This window comes from Macaca fascicularis, chromosome 5, assembly GCF_037993035.2.
Source record: "Macaca fascicularis isolate 582-1 chromosome 5, T2T-MFA8v1.1".
Lineage (NCBI taxonomy): Eukaryota > Metazoa > Chordata > Mammalia > Primates > Cercopithecidae > Macaca > Macaca fascicularis.
The window spans coordinates 173,192,900-173,215,616 of record NC_088379.1 but is presented as its reverse complement, the minus strand read 5'-3'; the positions used below and the strand labels follow the sequence as shown (position 1 = coordinate 173,215,616).

The window sequence follows — 22,717 nt, the reverse complement described above, 5'->3', positions numbered from 1 at the left end:
AAAGCATTCAGTACTGATAGGGTTAAATTTTATATAAGCTACTCCATTTGTTTTAATAGTGTTGTCTTCTCATAATTAGAGTTCTATTTAATTTTTAGTTCAAACATCTTCCCCTGCTAATCTAACAAACAATTCTTATCCCTAAAGTGTTTTCATTTTATTGGAGCAAATTATGTAATTCAGTAGCAACAGAGATTACATACACAAGTAGTCGTTTAAATAGAATGACAGCCCTACTGCTGAACCTATAGTTCCCTTGGGATTGTTTACAGCTAGGGATGGGAGTGCAGGGAAGGAATTACATCATGAGCTCTAATGTCCTCTTCAGACAATATTGAGGCAGTCACCTAAGAAAGAATCCCCTAACTTAAGGGTTGAGAGACTGAAAGAAAAATTATTTTCTGAGTTTATTTAAAACACTGTTTCCAATTTCTTATTTCTTTTCAAAGACACAACAACAACAAAATAATAACAAGGAAACAAAACCTAAGAAAATGTGCATTAGAACCTGGGAATGTAGAAGAAGCTTGTTGCTATCCAGTAACCCTAATAAATAGAGAACAAAAAGGGAATTAGCATCAATCTAGGCTTTCTGACCTCACAATGCCTCTGGATATACCTCCAGACTTGAGCACCCAGTTTTAGTTACTGATATCCACATTGCACACCACTGGAACTGTTCATCCTTTTCTTAAATGCATACACATTTTAAAGTATTTAAAAAGGAAAGTTCATATTTACTACTACCATAAATAGAAAGCCAGGACCTTTGGTTTCAAAACTAAGGAAGCCATAAGAATAGATGCAGTTAACATGGTTCTCAGCTGAAGCTGCTCTCTCTTTGCTACAAAAAGAGATTATCAACTTTTAGAGAAAGAATGGTGGTCTATTGCCTCTGGACTTTCTAGGCTTATCAGAAAGAATAGACGAGGACTGGAAAGAAGATATTTTATTGATTGATTGATTGATTGATTGAGACAGAGTCTTGCTCTGTAGCCCAGGCTAGAGTGCAGTGGTGCAATCTCAGCTCACTGCATAACTTCCAGCTCCCAGGTTCAAGCCATTCTCCTGCCTCAGCCTCCCAAGTGGCTGGGATTACAGGCGCTTGCCACCATGCTCGACTAATTTTTTTGTATTTTTAGTATAGTTGAGGTTTCATCAGGTTGGCCAGGTTGGTTTTAAACTGCTGACCTTAAGTGATCTGCCCACCTTGGCTTCTCAAAGTGGTGGGATTACAGGCATGAGCCACTGTGCCCGTCTAGCTTTTCATTTTGTAAAACTGATTTATAATTATTTAATGTTCTGTGTGTCATGCTAAATCATCTAATGTACCTGTAATATTATGTACCATAATTTGGGATAATTGCTCTATATTAGTCAGTGAAGATTTATTGAGCAATAAATATGTGCAAACTGTAACAAAAATCATGGTTGGGAAACAGTTGCTACCTTCCAAGAGCTTGCTCCCCTGATGGGTCTGTATAGCATACACATTCGAGAAGGTGGCGAACAACACAAGGTGTAGGTGATAAGCAGCACATGTTCCCCTAGAATGATGTCCAGTGGTGGCCCAGTGGCAGGGTATGGAAGGCATAGCAGTAAAGAGACCATATCACTTTGACCAGAGTGTAGAACTGCACCTGTCAATTTGTTCTTTTGTCTTGGTCCATCCACAGATAAAGCTGAGTCCGAAGTAGGATTGTGGAAATTGTCATAGTATCTACTGTAAGGAGTTGGTAGGGGCATTCTTTATTATGTCCACACAGTGTGCCTTTTGTAAGAATCCTCCAGAAAATTCTTATCTGATATTAGTGCTGAGAATAAATAGCTGTTTATCTCACAGACATTCTGAAATGTGTCATTCACACCTGCTCCTAGGAATCGTAGAATATAATTTATGCCCCATTTTAGCCTTTCTTTCTTGCTTTTCTTTCCTTTTGACCAAATTTTGATTTATATGATTATAGTGTATTATCTTCACCCTTATAAAATACCTCAATTATTGGAAAAGTACAGAGTATGAATAAAATAAGGAAAATATCAATAAATGATAAAACCCGTAATTGTAATAGAAGAAAACCAAGAACATTTCTAATATCATAGCTATTTCTAACCCACACTAAAGAAACTTCTAGTCCAAATTCTGAAAGAATTTGTTTTTAAACATGAAATTTGGAAGCTGAGTTAGCTTGCAATACCAGCTACTTCTCTATCTACTACCTGTTGGATTTGGAACAAGTTTACCTCTGTGAGGCTTAGCTCCCTCATGTACAAAATGGAGATGAAAATGTTTACTGCATAGGGTTGTTCTCAGGATTAATTGAGCTAACAAACAACAAGCGCTTGGGGCAGCACAGCACAGTGTTGGCACATAATCTGAACTCAATAAAGAACTGCCGCTACTATTGCTACACTGACTTGTTACTTGCTCTCTAAATACGTCCCTCAAGTCTCTGAACCATACCTAAGTTTAAGATCAGTGTAGGACACGTTTCTGTTAAATTGGTTTTGGCTAAGTGGAGTCAAAACAACTTTTTTTAGGAAAGATATTTCCATTTGTAAATGTTGGTTGAAATCAAAAGGAAATTTTACCTTAATCTCACAAGTGAATAAAGTAATCAAGGGCTTTGATGAATGAACATCAATCTACAGAACTATGCTGCAATCTATCACCAACCAGTTTAATTTTTTAAATGAAAGTAAAGACATCTCTCTGAAATGTGTTTCGCCCGTAGGTGATCCTTGCTGAACTCCCGGAGGATTTTAAAGCTGCTTTACATGAGTATAACCTGGCAGTAATGAAGGATTTTGCCTCCTTCCTACTGATCGCTTCCAAGTCGGTGAACATGAAAAATGAGTATCAACTCCCTTTGTCAAGAATCAGTAAGCAAAATTTAGTTCCATTCTGGAACAATTTAAAGAGTAAGCAATCTTGGCTAAGAAAACGTCTGGATATTGGATGCTTCAAAGCTGGTAAAGGAGCTTATTACAGAGCAACTGTGCTAACCCGAGTGTTTTATCCCCAGAAAACAATGTAGCCCATTGTAGGGTGTGGCAATGTCTCTGTTTTCCAAGTAAAGAAAAAACTTTAGCAAGTATTTATTGGGCAATGGAGGAAAAAAATAAAAGTCATTCATGAACCATTTTGATGGAAGGTTGCCTATCTGTTCAGGTTGGAAAACTGGGTCAGAAAATATGACGTGAAAAAGAAAATGGCACAATTTCTGGCATTTTTTTCCCCTGAGAGGTAGTAGCATAGTGGTTACAAGTGTGAACTCTGGAAGCAGAGTGCCAAGGTCTAAATTCTGGCTCTGCTACTTATTAACCATGAGGTCTCATGCCAGTTACTTAATCTTTCTGTGTCTCAATTTTTTAATCTGTAAAATGAAATGACTAAAAGTATTACCTAGCTTACAGAATTTTAGAGGATTAGGTATATTAATGTTTACAAGGTTCTTAAAACAGTGCATGGCACATAGTCAGCATCATGTAAGTCTATTCTACCCAATATGGTAGCCACCAGCTAGCTACGTGTCACTATTTAAATTAAGTTGGTTAAAAATAAAACAATTGAAAAGTTAATTCTTTAGTCACTTTAGCTTTAGTCACTTTAACTTTCCAGTGCTAGTAGCTTCTACTTGGATGTAGTAGAGGTAGAATATTTCTATCATTATGGAAAGTTCTAGTGGACATTGCAGATATCATTGTTTGCTTCAATTATTTGTTCTTGGTTGAGGAGTGACTGGTATTGCAAAGTAACTAAGCTTCCAAATTTCAATTTTATAGCAGGAAACTTCTAGGGGAGAATAAATGGGAAGAACAAGCTAGATTAAGAGTAAAGAGTGGAGCCATAAAATGATTCTCATATTCCCCTGTCTCCTAATATAGTCTTAGTTGGAGTAAAAGACAGGGAGGTAAGCATTGTAGTTACTCAAGATTTGTTGATGTAGGACACAGCATGAGCAAATGCAGACAATAATGGTGGAAGCAAGGAAAGTACTGCAGAGAAAAGATGATAGGAGTGTGTGATTGTGTCATGATGGGAAAAAGGAGCCAGGCCTGAGTGCATGACTTGGTGCCTTCAAAGTCCAGCGAGATGGTACTCGCTGGATGGAACCAGTGTTGTATCTCTTATGCCAGCTCCAAATCCACTGGTAGGAGCTGCCTGAACATTATGTCTTGGAGGTTTCCGAGGTTATATCTGAGTTCATAGGCAAAAATATCAGGTAATAAAAAAAGAGTAATGATAATAAGTTAATAGTCAACATGGATTGAATGATTACTCTGTGCCAAGCTGTGTTAATGACTTTATGCACCATATCTCAATCCGTTTTCGTTCTGATGAGATGACTGTCACCTACTGTGGCCTGATTTACAGTGAGTTTTCTGGGCTGATTTACAGGGTTTTCTGGGCTGATTTTTAAAACCTAACGTGACCTCGTCCCAAATGGTCAGAATTCACAGGTAAAGAATGTGAAGACTCCCAGCTCGTGTCTCACTTGATGAGCTGCAAGAAAGGAAGAGCAGCTGTTTCACCATTTGTTTGTCTTTCGGGGAATACAGATAATGATTTGCTTCGACCAGAGACTGTCAATCAGGTAAGTGAAGGATTCATCTTAGGCACAAAACGTGTTTAACAGAGAGAGTGAGGTTACATTGCTGTGAAGCCTTGATAGGACCTCGAACCCAAAACACTGAAAAATGTCCACTGATGCCAGCACCATTGTCTAAGAGAACGAGACCCTGGAGGCCAGTGTGATTTTATGCTCTATGGAGTTGGTCTGAGAAACCCTGCTTCTTTGTCTAAAATTTCAGACACCACCTCTTTTTTCTCATTTTTTAATGAGGTTTGCCATGGGTTTGCTGTGGGAAGAGGAAAAGAAAGTGGCTTACATTTTTCCAAAATTGATCATAGACCTCATAGTGCCTTCTCTACTCCAGACCACATGGATCTTTGGGGACAGTGGTCTACAAAGGGGGCCACAAAGCATTAGAACTTCTGGGAGGTTCTGGATAAAATATTAGGGTGCTGGAAGATTTTAGATTTAATTTGAAATATGAGAAATAAATTCCACATTGATTATATTTAATAATAAAGATTGACACTGTGCACTGGCTTATTTTATCCCTGGTCAGAGAGTCATATATCATGTCAAGAGTGGTCTTCAAGTATTTTTGCATATTTAACATTTAAAGGAATTTTTAAAAATCATGAATCTTCTTGCACAGTTTGAGGTGATATCTAAAAATTTTGTTAACCAAAATTTAAATAGCTGCTAATGTAATTTCAGGTTCATTATAAATATTGGCATTTTAAAAGAACTGTTAAATTATTTAAAAGTTCATCCAAAAGAATATAGCTATCAAAGCTATTTGATACCCAGAGTAAACAAATAGAAAAGAACACAGATGATCAAACAAATTCTTCAAAGTTACAGATTCTACATTATATTTTTTCATCATCATATATATCTTCCCTTGCCTTCTCTCCCCTCCCCTCCCGTCCCTTCCCCTCCCCTCCCGTCCCTTCCCCTCCCCTCCCCTCCCCTCCCCTCCCTTTCCCCCCTTTTTATTTGTGACAGGGTCTCACTCTGTTGCCCAGGCTGGAGTACAGTGGCACTATCTTGGCTCACTGCAGCCTCAACTTCCTGGGCTTAGGTGATCCTCCCACCTCAGTCTCCCACATACCTGGAACTACAGGCACATGCCATCATGCCCAGCTAATTTTTTATATTTTTAGTAGAGATGGGTTTCAGCATATTGCCCAGTCTGATCTCGAACTCCTGGGCCCAAGCAATCCACCCACCTCAGCTTCCCAGAGTGCTAGGATTACAGGCATGAGCCACCATGCCTCGCCTGAACTTGTATTTTTATTCCACCCTGCTCCACAGTTTAATTTTACCCATGCACTGGCAGAATTTGCAGATTCCTTCTGATTCTGTGCAGATCAATTTGTCTAATGTGCCCAGAACCATGGAGACTTAGTTTTTATTTGTTTGTTTTGCTTCTCTTCATTTTCTCCTCTTCTACCTCCTCCTCCGCCACTTTTTTCTTCTCTCCGGAGCCGAAAGGTTTGTGCTTTCTTTTTATTCTCCTTGTGAGCGCAGGGAGACACCAGCTACATGACACTCCTTTCAAGGTCATTCTGTGCACCAATTAAGATAATGATGAAAATTCCACCTTAAAATCAGCTTCTATTTATTTTTCCTTAGTGAATGTTGCTAACAGTATTGTAGTTGGACAGTTGAAATTGCCTTCAGTATGCTGTGAGAGTTCCTATTTGCCTCAGTGGGGCTGCCCATTCCAGAGGCATGCTTAGTGTGGCACTGGCCAGTGTCTGTAATACGCCCCTTTCCCTCACTGTAATGGGCCCTATTTCCCTCAACCCCCATGGGAGTCCCCCTCTGCCTGCCTCCGTCACTTCGACTTCTTCAGAACATACGTTAAGAAACAGATTCATACAAAAGAAATCTCAAACTGCAAAGAGTTACTCTTTACATATCAATAATGAATTAATAGAAAATGTCTTTCTTCAGGTCATTCTGCGCACAATCGGTGTTAGCGGCACTCAGGCTCCTCAGCTGTGGCCATGGAAATTAGATAACCGAGGAAGGAGAATGCCACTAAATGCATATGTGCTCAATTTCTATCAACACAACTGCTTGACAACATTAGACCAAACTAATGGGTAGGTTTATGGGTGTGTTTCTGTAAAATATATACATACATATATATCTATGTTTTATTGTATGTTCATATTATATATGTAACAGCATATAATTTACATTATATAATTGTATAAACAAATTTATATATTTTTAAATAGGAATTTTAATACATACTCTTTTTAAGAGTTTAAAATACAGACTAATCATAAAAAAAATACTAGATCACTTTGTAGAAGATTCATTTCTGGTGATTAGAAACACCAGTAATATTTTGGATTTTGGGGCTACTACCAAAATCTTGGTACTTGAACTGGTTCTGGTGAATGTAATTCTGAAGACAGAAAATTTGGATACATTACGAAGCCCAAAAAGATATTTTAATTATACTAAAATTTCTTTTATACTAAAAGAAATTTCTTTTATACTAAAAGAAAATTTTTAGTATAATTTAGGATAAATTATACTAAATGAATAATTTATATGTTTATTAGTATAATTAGTATAATTCTAAAATTTCTTTTAGAATAAATTACACTAAATTATTAGTATAATTTAGTAATACATTATAACTAAATTATTAGTATAATGTACCATTACACTATTCATTGTATAATTCACTAATTATATTATTAGTATAATTTACCATTACACTAATTATCTATTAAGAAGGAATGTTGGATGATTTCCAGAAGTATATCAAATATTATTTTTATGAAATATTTTTAATGAAATAAATATTTATTTTTATGAAATAAATTAATATTTATTTTTTTCCCACAAATGCAACATGGAGGGAAAAGATCTGAAACTTACATTATGAGATAGTTAACTTAGCAGGTGTCTGTTAGAAAGTGACAGTTGTTCTAGTTCTTTGACATGGAAAATATTTTACAAAGCAGTAAAGAAGGATGAATACTTAGAATTCACATGGAAAGTGAATAATTTAGCCCTGGAAACAAGTAGGTAGAAATGGGGAAGGTTATGCTTTTAAACAATGATTCAGGAATTCTCTTTGTATTTTACATAATTTTTATTATTTTATTTTATTTTATTTTTGAGACGGAGTCTCGCTCTGTTGCCCAGGCTGGAGTGCAGTGGCCGGATCTCAGCTCACTGCAAGCTCCGCCTCCCGGGTTTACACCATTCTCCTGCCTCAGCCTCCCTAGTAGCTGGGACTACAGGCGCCCGCCACCTCGCCCGGCTAGCTTTTTGTACTTTTTTTAGTAGAGACGGAGTTTCATCGTGTTAGCCAGGATGGTCTCGATCTCCTGACCTCGTGATCTGCCCGTCTTGGCCTCCCAAAGTGCTGGGATTACAGGCTTGAGCCACTGCGCCTGGCCCATAAATTTTTAGATAATTCTGATCAAAATAAGTTTTAAATATTTAAATACTGTTCTAAGTTTTTAAATTGACATATTGTAACTGTACATATTTATAGGGTACAATTTGATATTTTGAAACATATATGTTGTATAATGATCAAATCAGGTTAGTCAGGGTACCCATCACCTCATGCACTTACTATTTTTTTTTTTTTTTGTGGTGAGAACATTCGAAAGCCTCTCTTCTCACTGCTTTGTAATCTACAATACAATACTGTTAACTGTATGTACCTTACTGTGCAATAAAACACTAGAACGTATTCCTTTCTACTTACTGTGATTTTGTACATGTTGACCAACCTCTGCCCACCTTTTCTCTCTTCCCCTCCCCAATCTTTGTAACCATTATTCTACTCTCTACTTCTATTATGTTAATTTTTCTTCTTTTTAAATTTCACATGTGAGGAATATCATGCAATATGTTTCTTTCTGTCTCTGGCTTATTTCACTTAACACAATGTCCTCCAGATTGATTCATGTTGCCACAGATGACAGGATTTCATTCCTTTTTATGGCTGAATAGTATCTAATTGTGTATATGTACTACATTTTCTTTATTCATCCATTGTTGGACACTTAAGTTGATTCCATATCATAGCTATTGTAAATAGTGTGGCAATAAAGATGGGAGTGCAGGTATCTGTTTGACATAGTGATTTAATTTCTTTGGATATATAACTAGTAGTGGGATTGCTTGATCATATCGTAATTCTAGTTGCAATGTTTTGCATAATTTATACACTGTTTTCCATAATGGATTTCCTCATTTATAATCCTACCCACAGCATATAAGGGTTCCCTTTCTTTCACATTCACACCAACATTTGCTTTCTTTTGTCTTTTTATTATTAGTAGCCATTCTAACTAGAGTGAGGTGGTGTTTGATTGTGGTTTTGATTGACATTTTATGATGGTTAGTGATAGTGAACATTTATTCATATACCTATTGGCCTTTTGTATACTTTCTGTTGAGAAATGTCTTAAAGTTTTTGCCCATTTTTAAGTTGATTTTTTTTTGCTGTTAAGTTCCTTATGTATTCTGCATATGAATCTTTTGTCTGATGTATAGTGTGCATATATTTTTCTGCCATCTTATAGGTTATCTTTTCACTCTGTTAATTGTTTCCTTTACTGTGGAAAACTTTTTGGTTTGATGTAATCTCTTTTGTCTGCTTTTGCTTTTATTGCTTGTATTTTTGAGATCTCATTTAAAAAAAATCCTTGCCCTGTCCAGTATCATGAAGTTTTTCTGCTGTTTTTTTTTCTTTTCTTTTTTTTTTTTTTAAGGCTATATTAGTTTGTTTTCACACTGCCGTTAAAGACATACCCAAGACTGGGCAATTTTAAAAGAAAGGGGTTTATTTGACCTACGTGTGAGTTCCACGACCTCACAATCATGATGGAAGGTGAAAGGCATGTCTTACATGGTGGCAGACAAGAGAAGAGAGCTCGTGCAGGGAACCTCCCATTTTTAAAACCATCAGATCTTGTGAGACTCATTGACTATTAGGAGAATAGCTCAGGAAAGACCTGCCCCCATAATTCAGTCACCTCCCACCAGATTCCTCCCATGACACATGGGAATTGTGGGACTTACAATTCAAGATTAGATTTGGGTGGGGACACAGCCAAACTATATCATTCTGCCCCTGACCCCTCCCAAATCTCTTGCCCTCACATTTCAAAACCAGTCATGCCTTCCCAGCAGTCCCCCAGAGTCTTAACTCATTTCAGCATTAACTCAAAAGTCCACAGTCCAATGTCTTATCTGATACAAGACAAGTCCATTCCACCTATGAGCCTGTAAAATCAAAAGCAAGTTAGTTACTTCCTAGATACAGTGGGGGTATGAGGATTGGGTAAATAACAGCAATTCCAAAGGGAGAAATTGGCCAAAACAAACAGGCTACAGGCCCCATGCAATTTGAAATCCAGCAGGGCAGTCAAGTCTTAAAGCTCCAAAATGATCTCCTTTGACTCTATGTCTTGCATCCGGGCCATGCTGATGCAAGAGATGGGTTCCCATAGTTTTGGGCAGCTCTACCCCTTTGGTTTTGCAGGTTACAGCCTCCCTCCTGGCTGCTTTCACAGGCTGGCATTGAGTGTCTGTGGCTTTTCCAGGTGCACAGTGCAAGCTTTCAGTGGATCTACCATTCTGGGGTACAGAGGATAGTGGCCCTCTTCTCACAGCTCCACTAGGCAGTGCCCCACTTAGGACTCTGTGTGGGGGCTCTGACCCCACATTTTTCTTCTGCACTGTCTGAGCATGGGTTCTCCATGGGGGCCCCGCCCCTGCAACAAACTTCTGCCTGGGCATCCAGGCATTTCCATACATCTTCTGAAATCTAAGGGGGGATTCCCAAATCTTAATTCTTGACTTATGTGTACCTGCAGGGTCAACACCATGTGGAAGCTACAAGGCTTGGGGCTTGCACCCTTTGAAGCCATGGCTCGAGCTCTACATTAGCCTCTTTCAGCCATGGCTGGAGCAGCTGGGACACAGGGAACAAAGTCCCTACACTGCACACAGCACAGAGACCCTGGGCCTGGCCCGTGAAACCACTTTTTCCTCCTAGGTTTCCAGGCCTGTGATGGGAGGGTCTGCCGTGAAGGCCTCTGCCATGTCCTGGAGACATTTACCCCATTGTCTTGGGGATTAACATTAGGTTTCTTGTTACTTATGTGAATTTCTGCAGCTGGCTTAAATTTCTCCTCAGAAAATGGGATTTTCTTTTCTATTGAATTGCCAAGCTGCAAATTTTCCAAACTCTTATGCTCTGCTTCCCTTATAAAACTGGATGTCTTTAACAATGCCCAAGTCACCTCTTGAATGCTTTGCTGCTTAGAAATTTCTTTCTCCAGACACCCTAAGTCATCTCTCTCAAGTTCCAAGTTCCACAAATCTCTAGGGCAGGGGCAAAATGCTGCCAGTCTCTTTGCTAAGACATACAAGAGTTACCTTTGCTCCGTTTCCCAACAAGTTCCTCATTTCCATCTGAGACCACCTTAGACTGGACTTTATTGTCCATGTTGCTGTCAGCATTTTGGGCAAAGCCATTCAACAAGTCTGTAGGAAGTTCCAAACTTTCCCACATTTTCCTGTCATCTTCTGAGCTTTCCAGACTGTTTCAATCTTTGCCTGTTACCCAGTTCCAAAGTCATTTCCACATTTTCAGGTATCTTTTCAGCAGTGCTCCACTCTACTGGTACCAATTCACTGTATTAGTTCATTTTCACATAGCTGATAAAGACATACCCAAGACTGGACAATTTACAAAAGAAAAAGTTTTATTGGACTTAGGGTTCCACATGGCTGGGGAGACCTCACAATCATGGCGGAAGGTGAAAGGCATGGAAGGTGGCAGATGAGTAGAGAGCTTGTGCAGGGACATTCCCATTTTTAAAACCATCAGGTCTCATGAGACTCATTCACTATCACAAGAACAGCGCAGGAAAGACCTGCCCTCATAAGTCAGTAACCTCCCACTGGGTTCCTCCCACGACGTGTGGTAATTGTGGGAGTTATGATTCAAGATGAGATTTGTGTGGAGAGACAGCCAAACCATATTAATTGTTTTATAGTTTCAGGTTTTACATTTAAGTCTTTAACCATTTTGAATAGATTTTTGTATATGGTGAGAGGTAGGAGTCTAGTCTCATTCTTGTGCATGTGCGTATCTAATTTTCCCAGCATCATATATTGACATATTAGCATTATGCTATTATATTATATATATTATTAAAATAAATAAATTTATAAATTTATAAATAAAATTATAAAATTAATAAAATATTAAAATAATATATATAATTATGCTATTATAATATAATAGCAATATTATGCTATTATATTTAATATGTTATTAACATATTAACATATAACATATTGGCATAACCTATTAAACACGTATATAATAGCATATAATATATTAACATATAATGGCATAACATATTAAACACATATTCCCTTTTCCCTCATGTGTGTTCTTGGCACACATGAGGGAAAAGCTAATTTATAAAAAATCAGTTGGCTGTAAATGTGTGGATTTATTTCTGGGTTTTCTGTTGTTTCATTGGTCAAAGTATGTGGTTTTTATGATGGAATCATACTATTGGTTATGATAGCTTGTAGTATATAGTGTGTTGAAGTGAGGTAGTGTGATGCCTCTAGCTGCATTCTTTTTGCTGAGGATTGCTTTGTGTATTTGGGACTTTTTGTGATTTCCTACAAATTTTAGGATTTTTTTCCTATTTTTGTAAAGAATGTCATTGGTATTTTAATGGAGATTGTATTAAATTTATAGATCATTTTGGGTAGTGTGGCCATTTTAACAATACTAATTTTTTCATTCCATGAACATGGAATATCTTTTCATTTCTTAGTGTCCTCTTTAATTTCTTTCATCAATGTTTTACAGTTTTCAGTGTAGAGATCTTTTACCTTCTTGTTTATTTATTATCTAATTTTTTGTAGCTATTGTAAATGAATTTGTTTAAAAAATTTTTATTTTCAGTTTGCTATTATTGCATAGAAACACTACTGATTTTTGTATATTAATTTTGTATCCTGCAAATTTGTATTATTTATTGATCAATTCTAACAGTTTTTCACTAAGTCTTTAGGGTTTCCTATATATAAGATCTTGTCTGAAAACAGGGACAATCTGATTTTTCCTTTCCAATTTGGATGTCTTTTATTTATTTATTCTCTTGTCTGGTTGCCCTGGCTAGGACTACCGGTACTATGTTGAATAAAAATGGTGACAGATGGCATCCTTGTCTTGTTCCTGATCATATGATGTTAGCTATGGATTTGTCATATATGACTTTTATTGTGTTGAGGTACAAATCTTCTATACCTAATTTGTTAAGAGTTTTTATTATGAAGGGATGTTTTGAATTTTGTCAAATGCTTTTTCTGTATCTATTGAATGATCATATGGTGTTTGTTTTTCTGTTAATGTGATTTATCTCATTTATTGATTTGCATATCTTGCACTATCCTTGCATTCCCAGGATAAATCCCCCTTGATCTTATTGAATAACATTTTTTACTGTGCTTTTGAATTTGGTTTGCTAGTATCTTGTTGAGAATTTTTGGATTTGTGTTTATCAGAGAAACTGGCCTATAATTTTTGTTGTTGTTGTTGTAACCTTGTCTGGTTTGAGAGTCAGAATAATATTGGTCTCATAAAAAAAATTTGGAAGTAGTCCCTCCTCTTAAATTCCCTTAATAGTTTGAACAGGATTGGTATTAGTCTTCTTTAAATGTTTGGTAGAATTCAGCAGTGAAGCCATGAAGTCCTGGGCTTTTTTTTTTTTCTGATAAAAAACTTATGATTACTAGTTCAATTTCCTCTCTCATTACTGCTCTGTTTAGATTTTCTATTTCTTCTTTATTTAATTTTGGGAGGTTGTATATGTCCAGGAACTTAGCCATTTCTTCCATGTTATCAAATTTTTTTGGGGGTGTAGTTGTTCATAATAGTATCTTATTATTTTTTGTACTTCTGTGGAACTGTTGTAATGTCTCCTTTTTAATATCTAATTTTATTTATTTTAGTCTTCCCTCTTTTTTTCTTAGTCTCACTAATGGTTTACCAATTTTCTTTATCTTTTCAAAACCATCTTCATTTTGTTGACCTTTCAAATTGCGTTTTTAGCCTCTATTTTGTTTACTTCTGCTTTAAGCTTTATTCTCTCCTTTTACCAGTTTTGGGTTTAGTTTGTTCTTGTATATTAAGTTTCTTGAGGTGCATCATTTGATTGTTTAGTAAAAATCTTTCTTCTTTTTTGATTTAGGCCTTTATTGCTATAAATTCCATTTTAAAACTGCTTTTTCTGTGTTCCATAAGTTTCGTTATAATGTGTTTCCATTCTCATTTGTCTTAAGAAGTTTTTAAATTTCGTTTTTACTTTGTTTATTGACCTGTTGGGTTTTTTTTTTTAGGAGTAATTGTTTAATTTCCATGTATTTGTAAATTTTCCAGAGTTTTTCTTGTTGCTGATTTCTAGTTTTATACCATTTTGCTCAGAAAAGTTACTTGATATGATCTCTATTTTCTTAAATTTGTTCAGACTTGTTTTGTGATCAAACATATGATCTATCCAAGAGAATATTCCATGTACAGTTGAGAAAAATGTGTATTCTGAAGCTGTTGGATAGAATATTCTGTTAAAAAAAATCAGCCAGGCACAGTGGCCAACACCTGTAATCCCAGCACTTTGGGAGGTTGAGGTGGGATGATCACTTGAGGTCAGGAGTTCAAGACCAGCCTGGGCATCATAGCAAGACCCTGTCTCTAAAAAAAGGCTATTAGGTCAGTTTGGTCTATGGTGCAGTTTAATTCTGATGATTCCTTGTTATTTTTTTTTTTTGCCTGGATGACCCATTCATTGTTGAAAGTGGGATGTTGAGCCGGGCGCGGTGGCTCAAGCCTGTAATCCCAGCACTTTGGGAGGCCGAGACGGGCGGATCACGACGTCAGGAGATCGAGACCATCCTGGCTAACACAATGAAACCCCGTCTCCACTAAAAATACAAAAAAATTAGCCGGGCGTGGTGGCGGCGCCTGTAGTCCCAGCTACTCGGGAGGCTGAGGCAGGAGAATGGCGGGAACCTGGGAGGCGGAGCTTGCAGTGAGCCGAGATCGCGCCACTGCACTCCAGCCTGGGCGACAGAGCGAGACTCCGCCTCAAAAAAAAAAAAAAAAAAAAAAGAAAGTGGGATGTTGAAGTCGCTAATATTATTATACTGCATTTTATCTCTCCTTTTAGATCTAATAATATTTGCTTTATATATGTGGATGTGTTGGTATATAGAATAACAATACTATTATCCTCTTGTTGAATTGATTCCTTTATCATTATATAATGACTTTATTTGTCCTTTTTATAGTTTTTGTCTTATAGTTTATTTTATCTGATATAAGTATTGCTACTCCTGATCAGTTTTGATTTCTGTTTGCATGGGATATCTTTGTCCCTTCCTTCACTTTCAGTCTATGCTTGTCTTTAATGGTGAGGTGATTCTCTAGTAGTCAGCATACAAATATATAGTTGAGTTAGTTTTTTAAGAGATGGGGTCTCTCTCTGTCACCGGGGCTGGAGTACAGTGGCACAATCATAGCTCACTGCAGTCTCAAACTCCTGGGTTCATTCAGTCCTCCCAGCTCAGCCTCCCGAGTAGCTAGGACTACAGGTGCACACCACCAAACCTGGCTAATTTTTTATTTTTCTTTTTTGTACAGACAGGGTTTTACTACCTTACCTTTAAAATAAAATCCATTCACTCTGTATCTTTTAACTGGAGACTTTAATCTATTTATTTTCAAGGTAATTATAAGTAGGTAAGAACTTACATCTGCCATTTTGTTCATTGTTTTCTGGGTGTTTTGTAGATTCTTTGTTCCTTTATTCTTCTGTTGTTGCTTATGTATGTGGTTTGGTGGTTTTCTGTGGTGCTAAGTTTTATTTCCTTCTTGTATCTCATTTGCGTGCCTGCTCTAAATTCTTTCTTTGTGGTTATCATGTGCTAACATAAAGAGTCTTGTAGTTATAATAGACTGTTTTATGCTGATAACAACTTAACTTTGGTCACATAAAAATATTTTAGATTTTCTTGCTTCCCCACAATAATTTATGTTTTTGTTGACTTAATTTACATCTTTATCTATTGTGTATTCCTTAGTCATTAATTGTAGCTGTTACTGTTTTTTGACCATTTTGACTTAAAGCTTTCGGACTAGAGAATTGAAGGATTTCCGTAGCACCCAGACAGCATGGGGTTATTCTGGATTTGATTATGAATTTACTTCTATTGATGAGTTTTAATCTTTCGAATATTTTTGTGATAATAACGATCATTCTTTCATTTTTAGTTGTAGCATTCCCTTAATAATTTTTTGTAAGCCTAGACTAGTGGTGATAAATTTCCTCAGCTTTTGCTTGTCTGGGAAGATCTTTATGTCTCCTTCATTTCTGAAGGATAGCTTTCCTGGATATAGTATTCTTGACTGACTTCTTTTTCTTTCAGTACTTTGAATATATCATTTCATTCTTTCCCGGCCTGTGAGGTTTCTGCTGGGAAATCTGCTGATAGTCTCCTGAGGATTCCCTTATATGTGACTTGATGCTTTTCTCTGCAGCATTTAGAATTCTTTGTCTTTGACTTTTGACAGTTTGGTTATAATGTGCCTCAGAGAGTATCTTTGTGGGTTGAAACTAACTGGGGACTTTTGAGCTTCTTAGATGCATATATCTCCCAAGACATGGGAAGTTTTCAGCTATTATTTTGTTAATAATAACAAAGTATTTCTCTACTTCTCCCTCTGGTGCCCTATAAGGTGAATATTTGTTCATTTAATGGTATCCCATAAGTCCTATAGGGTTTCTTAATTCCTTTTCATTCTTTTCCCCTCTTTGACTGGTTATTTCAAAAGACCAGTCTTCAAGTTCAGAAATTATTTCTTTAGCTTGATTTAGTCTGTTGCTAAAGCTCACATTCTTTTTTAAATTTAATGCATTGACTAGCTCCAAGATTTTTTTGGTTCTTTTGTATGATATCTACAGGAGGATAGGCTACAGATGTTGGTGGTGTAGTTTTGCTGGGGGAGGGGCACTGAGCTGGTTATTTGGGGCAGGCATGTTTTGGTTCAGTGTGCCAGCAGGCTGTATGGTGAACTCTTCAGAGAAGTGAGCCTTTCACCAGGCTGGTTCTTGAGCTGGGTATCTGTGGGTGCAGTGAGCCAGCCAGCTGTGCAGCAGTGTCTTTCAGGGGGAGGTAAGACCACCGTTGGGCTGCTGTTGGCTTGAGTGCAGGCATATGTGGGCTGGCTAGCTGTGTGGTAGTGTCTATGGGGAGGTCAGGCTGCTGCTGACTGGATATTGGGCCAAGTGCATGTGTAGTGGGCCTGCTGGCTGTGTGGCAGTGTCCCTGGGAAGGCGAGGCCTCTGCTGAACTGGCTGTCAGGCCAGGCACATGTACATGCATGCTGGGCTGGCTGGCATGCAGCAGTCTTTCCGGGGGGGGGCACCTCTGCCCGGGTGCCAGGCTTGGCATGGGTTGGTGAAGGCATGGTGGTTTTTCTGGGTATGCAGCATGAGTATGCACTGATGTAGTGGCCTGGCCACCTGTTCAGTGGCTTTCTTGCTGTGCATGTCTGCCTTTTCCCCAGTGGGTTGTGGACTGGCACATAGCTTTGAATTTGAAATGATAGTGCAGCTTTAGGGATGGAGAGAGAGAGTGGCTACTGGCCTTCAAAATATCATCATGCCATAGCTGCTTAGGTCATGAAGGAGGGGATACACAATGTGGGCTCTTACTCGGGGGCAACGTAGCTACTTAAACTTGTGGCAACTCTCCAAAATAGATTCTGGGCCTGTGAGGACTGGGAGACTGTCTTGTAGCAAGAACTTCTGGCATCTGTGATGGCTATGGAAACCCCTGGAAGTCTTTAGCATACCATTTTCCTGTTAAGAAGAAGCCACCCTGACTCCCAGTCATTCCTGGTAGGAGAGACAGTGTGGCAGAGACAGGGTGCCTCACTCCATAGCCTCTATGGTGCTATCTTGGGCTCCTGTGCTCCGCAGGGATTTTGGTGCTCCCCTGGTGCTCTCCAGCATACTGAGTCACTCCAGTTGAAATAGAATTGTTTATTTGTTGTTTTGGTTCCTTTTTGTGGGGGAGATGAGCACCAGGCAACTCTTGTTTTCCATCTTGCTCAATGTTCTGCCATCCTTGACAAATCTTTAGCTACATCTGTTTTTCTTAGGTCTAGTTCTTAGCTATGAAGAACTAAGAAAGTAGAAATAGAACTAAGAAAGTAGAAGTAAGTAGAAATAACATTAGTAGAAATAACATTAGTCTATCAACTTGTTTTATTTTCACTTTAATCTCTAGTCCTCATTGACCCTTCTAAGCTTTACTTTTATATTTCACTCTCCCCCTTTGATGATGGTCAAATTATCTGTTTAATAATTTTTTTGTGGTTTTTACCTATGCCTCTCAATTTCATTATGATTAATACAATAGAATGAAGTCTTAACTGGGAATGTATTTGACAGATAAATTAACTGCCATAGACAGACCACTATTAAAGTTTGAGTTAATTCTTTTATGTTTATGTTTTTATACTTTTTAATTAAGAAATGTTGTTCTCTTTAGGATGCGTATGGGGCAGCTTTTAAAGTGTTTGAAAGATTTTGCATTCAACATTCAGGCCATCAGGTATGTTTCATGCTGAATTTGATTTTCTCAATTATTTAATGGTAGTTTAGCAAACATATAGCTCTTCCTTTGTGTAAGTTTATGATTCTCATGAAGGAGCACTCTGAAGATACCATTGAGCCTCCCAGGTTCTCTACAACTCAGCTGTCCAAAGCTCTGTAGACCTTTGTGTCAGGACACTGTCACACTGTTTTTTGTATTAAGATTCATCTCAAATCCATTTGTAATTGAATTTCATTGAGATCAGAGCCTGGAAGGCACTTCCTCATGACTTCATAAATCTCCATGCCTCACTGTACTCAAGTTCTACCAATGCTGAGCAGTCACACTGAGTCAGATAAATAACTTCAGTAGGTCTCTGGTTTATATCCACTTCAAAGCACTTAAGTCTTTCTCATACTCGGTGCCTTTCCCAGACCCTGACATCTCCTGTTGATTTCCTGTGTTCATCTGCCCAATGCTCAACAGAGACCCAAGCAAATATGAACTCTATGTGAGCACTCCTTTCTCTATGCTCCATTGGTCATGTAGTTTTTGTCTAGCTCCATTTTCCTTATCTCTGGTCCTTACTGCTTTATCAAGTGTATGTGGTTTTTCACATAAATTCAGTTTTGGAAGGAGAATATTTATTTAGAGTTCCTTGTTAGTGAGGACACATTTGTGCTTTTCCTTGGTCTGAGCTGAGCCTGACCCTTTGGGAAGCTTTCTACAAAGAGTGAAAGTCTTAGGATGGCCCTAAGTGGCTTATAGCTATCAGAGCTACAACCTCTTTGAGCAGCCTGAGAAACTTTGGAGATTTTAAACGTATCTCAAGAGTTTAAACAGGAAAAATAATTCCTTCATTCATGTTTCAATTTTAAAAGTATCAAGGTCTTACTGTGTTAGAGGCACTGTTCCAGGCACTTCAATGTCATGGGAGAAACTGTCTTGTAGACAGTCATATGTGGTAAGTGCTATGATTGAGTTACACATAAAATACTAAGATAGCATAAATAACTTTATGATTAATGCTACTATAATCAGAAAAAGCATTATAGAAGATGTAATTTCCAATCAGGTCTTAAAGGAGAAGTGAAAATTCATTAAGTAGATTAATTATACTAAATATAATTCTAGTTAATTAGGATAATTAAGTAGAATAATTAGTGTAGTCAGATTTTAAGCAGGGAGAATAGTATATCCAAATGTACAGAAATATTAAAGGTCCTGATGTATTCAGGGATAGGCCCCCAGCTAATGATGGTGAAGTACAGAATGTGGAGGTTGTGACAGGGATCAGGGAAAATGCTGAGAAGTGAGTGTGGAGTCTTTGATAGGAATTTGGTTGTATATGCGAAGGGTCTTATTTGTTATGCGATGAAGTATGGATTTAAAATGGTAGACAAAGGTGAGGCAGGGGAGTTTCTAAGGATGAGTATGACATAGATCTATGTTTTAGAGATATTATTCTGGCAGAGTATAGAGATTAACTCAAGAGGTAGAGAAAATGAAAGCAGGGAGCTAAAGCTGGAGGCTATACCCATATTCCAGGTGAGAGAAAATGAAGGCTTGAATTAGACAGTGGTGGCAGAAATGAATGATGAGAATTGGAGACATATTTAAGAGGAGGAACTCCTGCAGTGGGGAAAGAGATATTATGACAAATTGGGTTTCTAATTTGGTTAATTATAATGTTAATGAAAGTAAGGAATACATGATGATGACTTGGGAACTGACAATAAAAAAGTATGAGTTGGAATTTAAAATGTCACATGTGTTGTCTATAAGACATCCAGGGGGAAATGTTGAGCAGTCAGAGAGAACAATAGGTCTGAAACTGGAGGAATTTCAGACTTAGAGATAAAGATGTGATCATTGCTAATATTCAGCCACTGAGGACGAGTAAAAATCTGAAACTCTGCTCAAGAGTGAATAAGGTGGAGCATGAAAACAAAAAGGATGGCAAAATGTCAAATCACAGTTGATTTCGGTGTTCGAATGGCTTGTCAGGTAGCTGAGAGACTCACTTTTCTGTGTCTCCTCTCGTTCACCCTAGCTTCTATCCTAAGATATGTGGATAGGGACGGAATTTTTTTTCATTGAATTGGTGACTGTGGGTTTTTAAAAATAATTGGTCCAATATTAGGAAGTCCATATGGCTTTCATGAGATGCATAGAGAGAAGAAAAGAAGTTGAATAACACCTCTAGGGTCCAAGAATATGGAATTCTGTAGTCTTACAATACTCACAGAGCAAGTTTAGGTGTAATATAAAGAGGAACTGTGGCCGGACATGGTGGCCCACACCGGAAATCCCAGCACTTTGGGAGGCCAAGGTAGGTGGATCACGAGGTCAGGAGTTCAAGACCAGCCTGGCCAAGATGGTGAAACCCCATCGCTACTAAAAATATAAAAATTAGCCGGGTGCCTGTAATCCCAGCTACTCGGGAGGCAGAGGCAGAAATTGCTTGAACCCAGGAGGCAGAAGTTGCAGTGAGCTGAGATCAGATCACACCACTGCACTCCAGCCTGGGCAACAGAGTGAGACTCTGTCTCAAAAAAAAAAAAAAAAAAAAAAAAAAAAAAAAAGAAAAGAAAAAGAACTGTGTGAAGGTATATATCTTTATTTTTCTCAAGATACATGATGTATGTTGTAAAGATTTTATAAAAAAGATAACTGTGCATTTTGTTAATATTCTGCATACTTTTTCTCCATATTTACATCTGATAGGTTTTGGGGGGAATTACTTCTGCTAACCTTTTAATAATATTGCTTGTTATCAAAATGTGGGCTCATTATTATTTTTATTATTATTATCATTTATGCAGTGATTCCTTGAGTGAACTGTGTGAAAATGAGCATGACAATGTAGTCCTGGCATTTAAACAATTGAGTCAAACCTTTTATGAAAAACTTGAAGAAATGCAAACTCAAATGCATCAAAATCACTTAAAATAACACCGTGGAAAACTTTCAAGTCTGATTATGTGGTATTTATCTCTTTGCAAGGAGAGATATATTTGAGCTTACGCAACAAAATGGAAAAATTTTTTGTCTTGGAGCCAAACAGAATTGAACTCAAATATTAGCTCTGCTGTTTTCTAACTGAATGACCTTAAGTTATGTCACACATCTGAGCTTTAACTTTATTTTTGGCAAAATCAGAGTAAAAATGAATACCTCTAGTTGTTTTGAGGATTAAATGAGATAATGTATGAAAAGTGATTGGGATTGGGTGGTGACTTAATTAACGGTAGTGTTTTTTTTTTTTAGTAGTTAAAGTTAATATATAGCAAAATTAGTTTCACATTGTCAAGTTTTCAGTACATCCCCAAGTTAACTGAATTTTAAATTAATGGTTAATAAATCACAAAGGACTCAAGTCAATTCTGAGCATCTGAACAACAATTTGGTTATTTAAGAAGACTTCTGAGATTACAAGAAAGTCACTGCTGTAGACTGGATGTTTGTGCCCTCCCCTCCAAATTTTTTTATACTGAAGTTCTAACCCTCAATGTGATGGTATTAGGAGATGATAAGTCATGAGGGTGGAGTTCCTTGGATGTAATTAGTGACTTTAGCTGAGACAGAAGAGAGCTTGCTCTCCAATCTCTGCTCACTACCACTGGATGATACAATGGGAAGGTGGCCATCTGCAGACCAAGAAGCAGGCCCTCAACAGAACTGAATCTACTTACATCTTGATCTTGAACTTTCCAGCCTCCAGAATTGTGAGAAATACATGTTTGTTGTTTAGCCATCTGGTCTGTGATCCTTTAAGAAAACAATTAACTGAAAACTTGGTATTGTTGTAGTTTATGTAGTAAATGACTTGGCACTCATCAGAAAATAAAGGGCATTAAATTGATTTACTATTGTGTTCCTTATGTTAAATCTGTTAGTCCATCCATTTGTAGACACATATGCATTAGATATTTTGCCTTCATTGCTGTCTATCTTTACTGCAGCCCTAGGTCACGAACTACAAAATCTGTTTTAGACCCAGACCTTGAACACAGAGCATTTCTTTCTCAGGATGAAAGACATAACCTTTTGTATCATCCAGAATGTAACAAGACACCATTTGTTGTATGGCATTACTTACAGTTACATTGCATAGGCTTAGAAAAACACTTTGTCTAGAAATGGAAAGCCTCTATTCCTTAGAATTTAACACAAAATTGGTTTATATCAGTCATGTGCCAAAATCTTACTTGTGACTGTTTTCTTAGTGCTGATCCTAAATTTTTTTATTTAAAATAAGCACATAGTAACAAACATAGTAGATATTAATCCAGCTTTATAGATAATAACTTTAAATATCAAAGGCTTAAACACAACGAAAAGACAGAGATTGTCAGAATGGATCAAAACACAATAACCAGCTATATGTTGTCTACCAGAAACCTTTTAAATATAAAGACACATGTAAATTAAAAGTAAATGGATGTGACTTATAG

At 37.3% G+C, this 22,717-nt stretch overlaps 1 protein-coding gene across 1 annotated transcript in view; it reads left to right on the top strand.

Moving 5' to 3' along the window:
- The window catches only part of DDX60L (DExD/H-box 60 like), a 118,250-nt gene extending 96,125 nt beyond the window's left edge, over positions 1-22,125 (top strand). The window contains exons 34-38 of the mRNA XM_074040736.1: positions 2,736-2,883; positions 4,456-4,598; positions 6,537-6,688; positions 18,216-18,278; positions 21,086-22,125. Of these exons, the coding sequence (XP_073896837.1) occupies positions 2,736-2,883; positions 4,456-4,598; positions 6,537-6,688; positions 18,216-18,278; positions 21,086-21,215 (636 nt within the window). The 3' untranslated portion in view covers positions 21,216-22,125. The remainder of the gene's footprint in view (positions 1-2,735; positions 2,884-4,455; positions 4,599-6,536; positions 6,689-18,215; positions 18,279-21,085) is intronic.
- Positions 22,126-22,717: the final 592 nt, after the last annotated feature.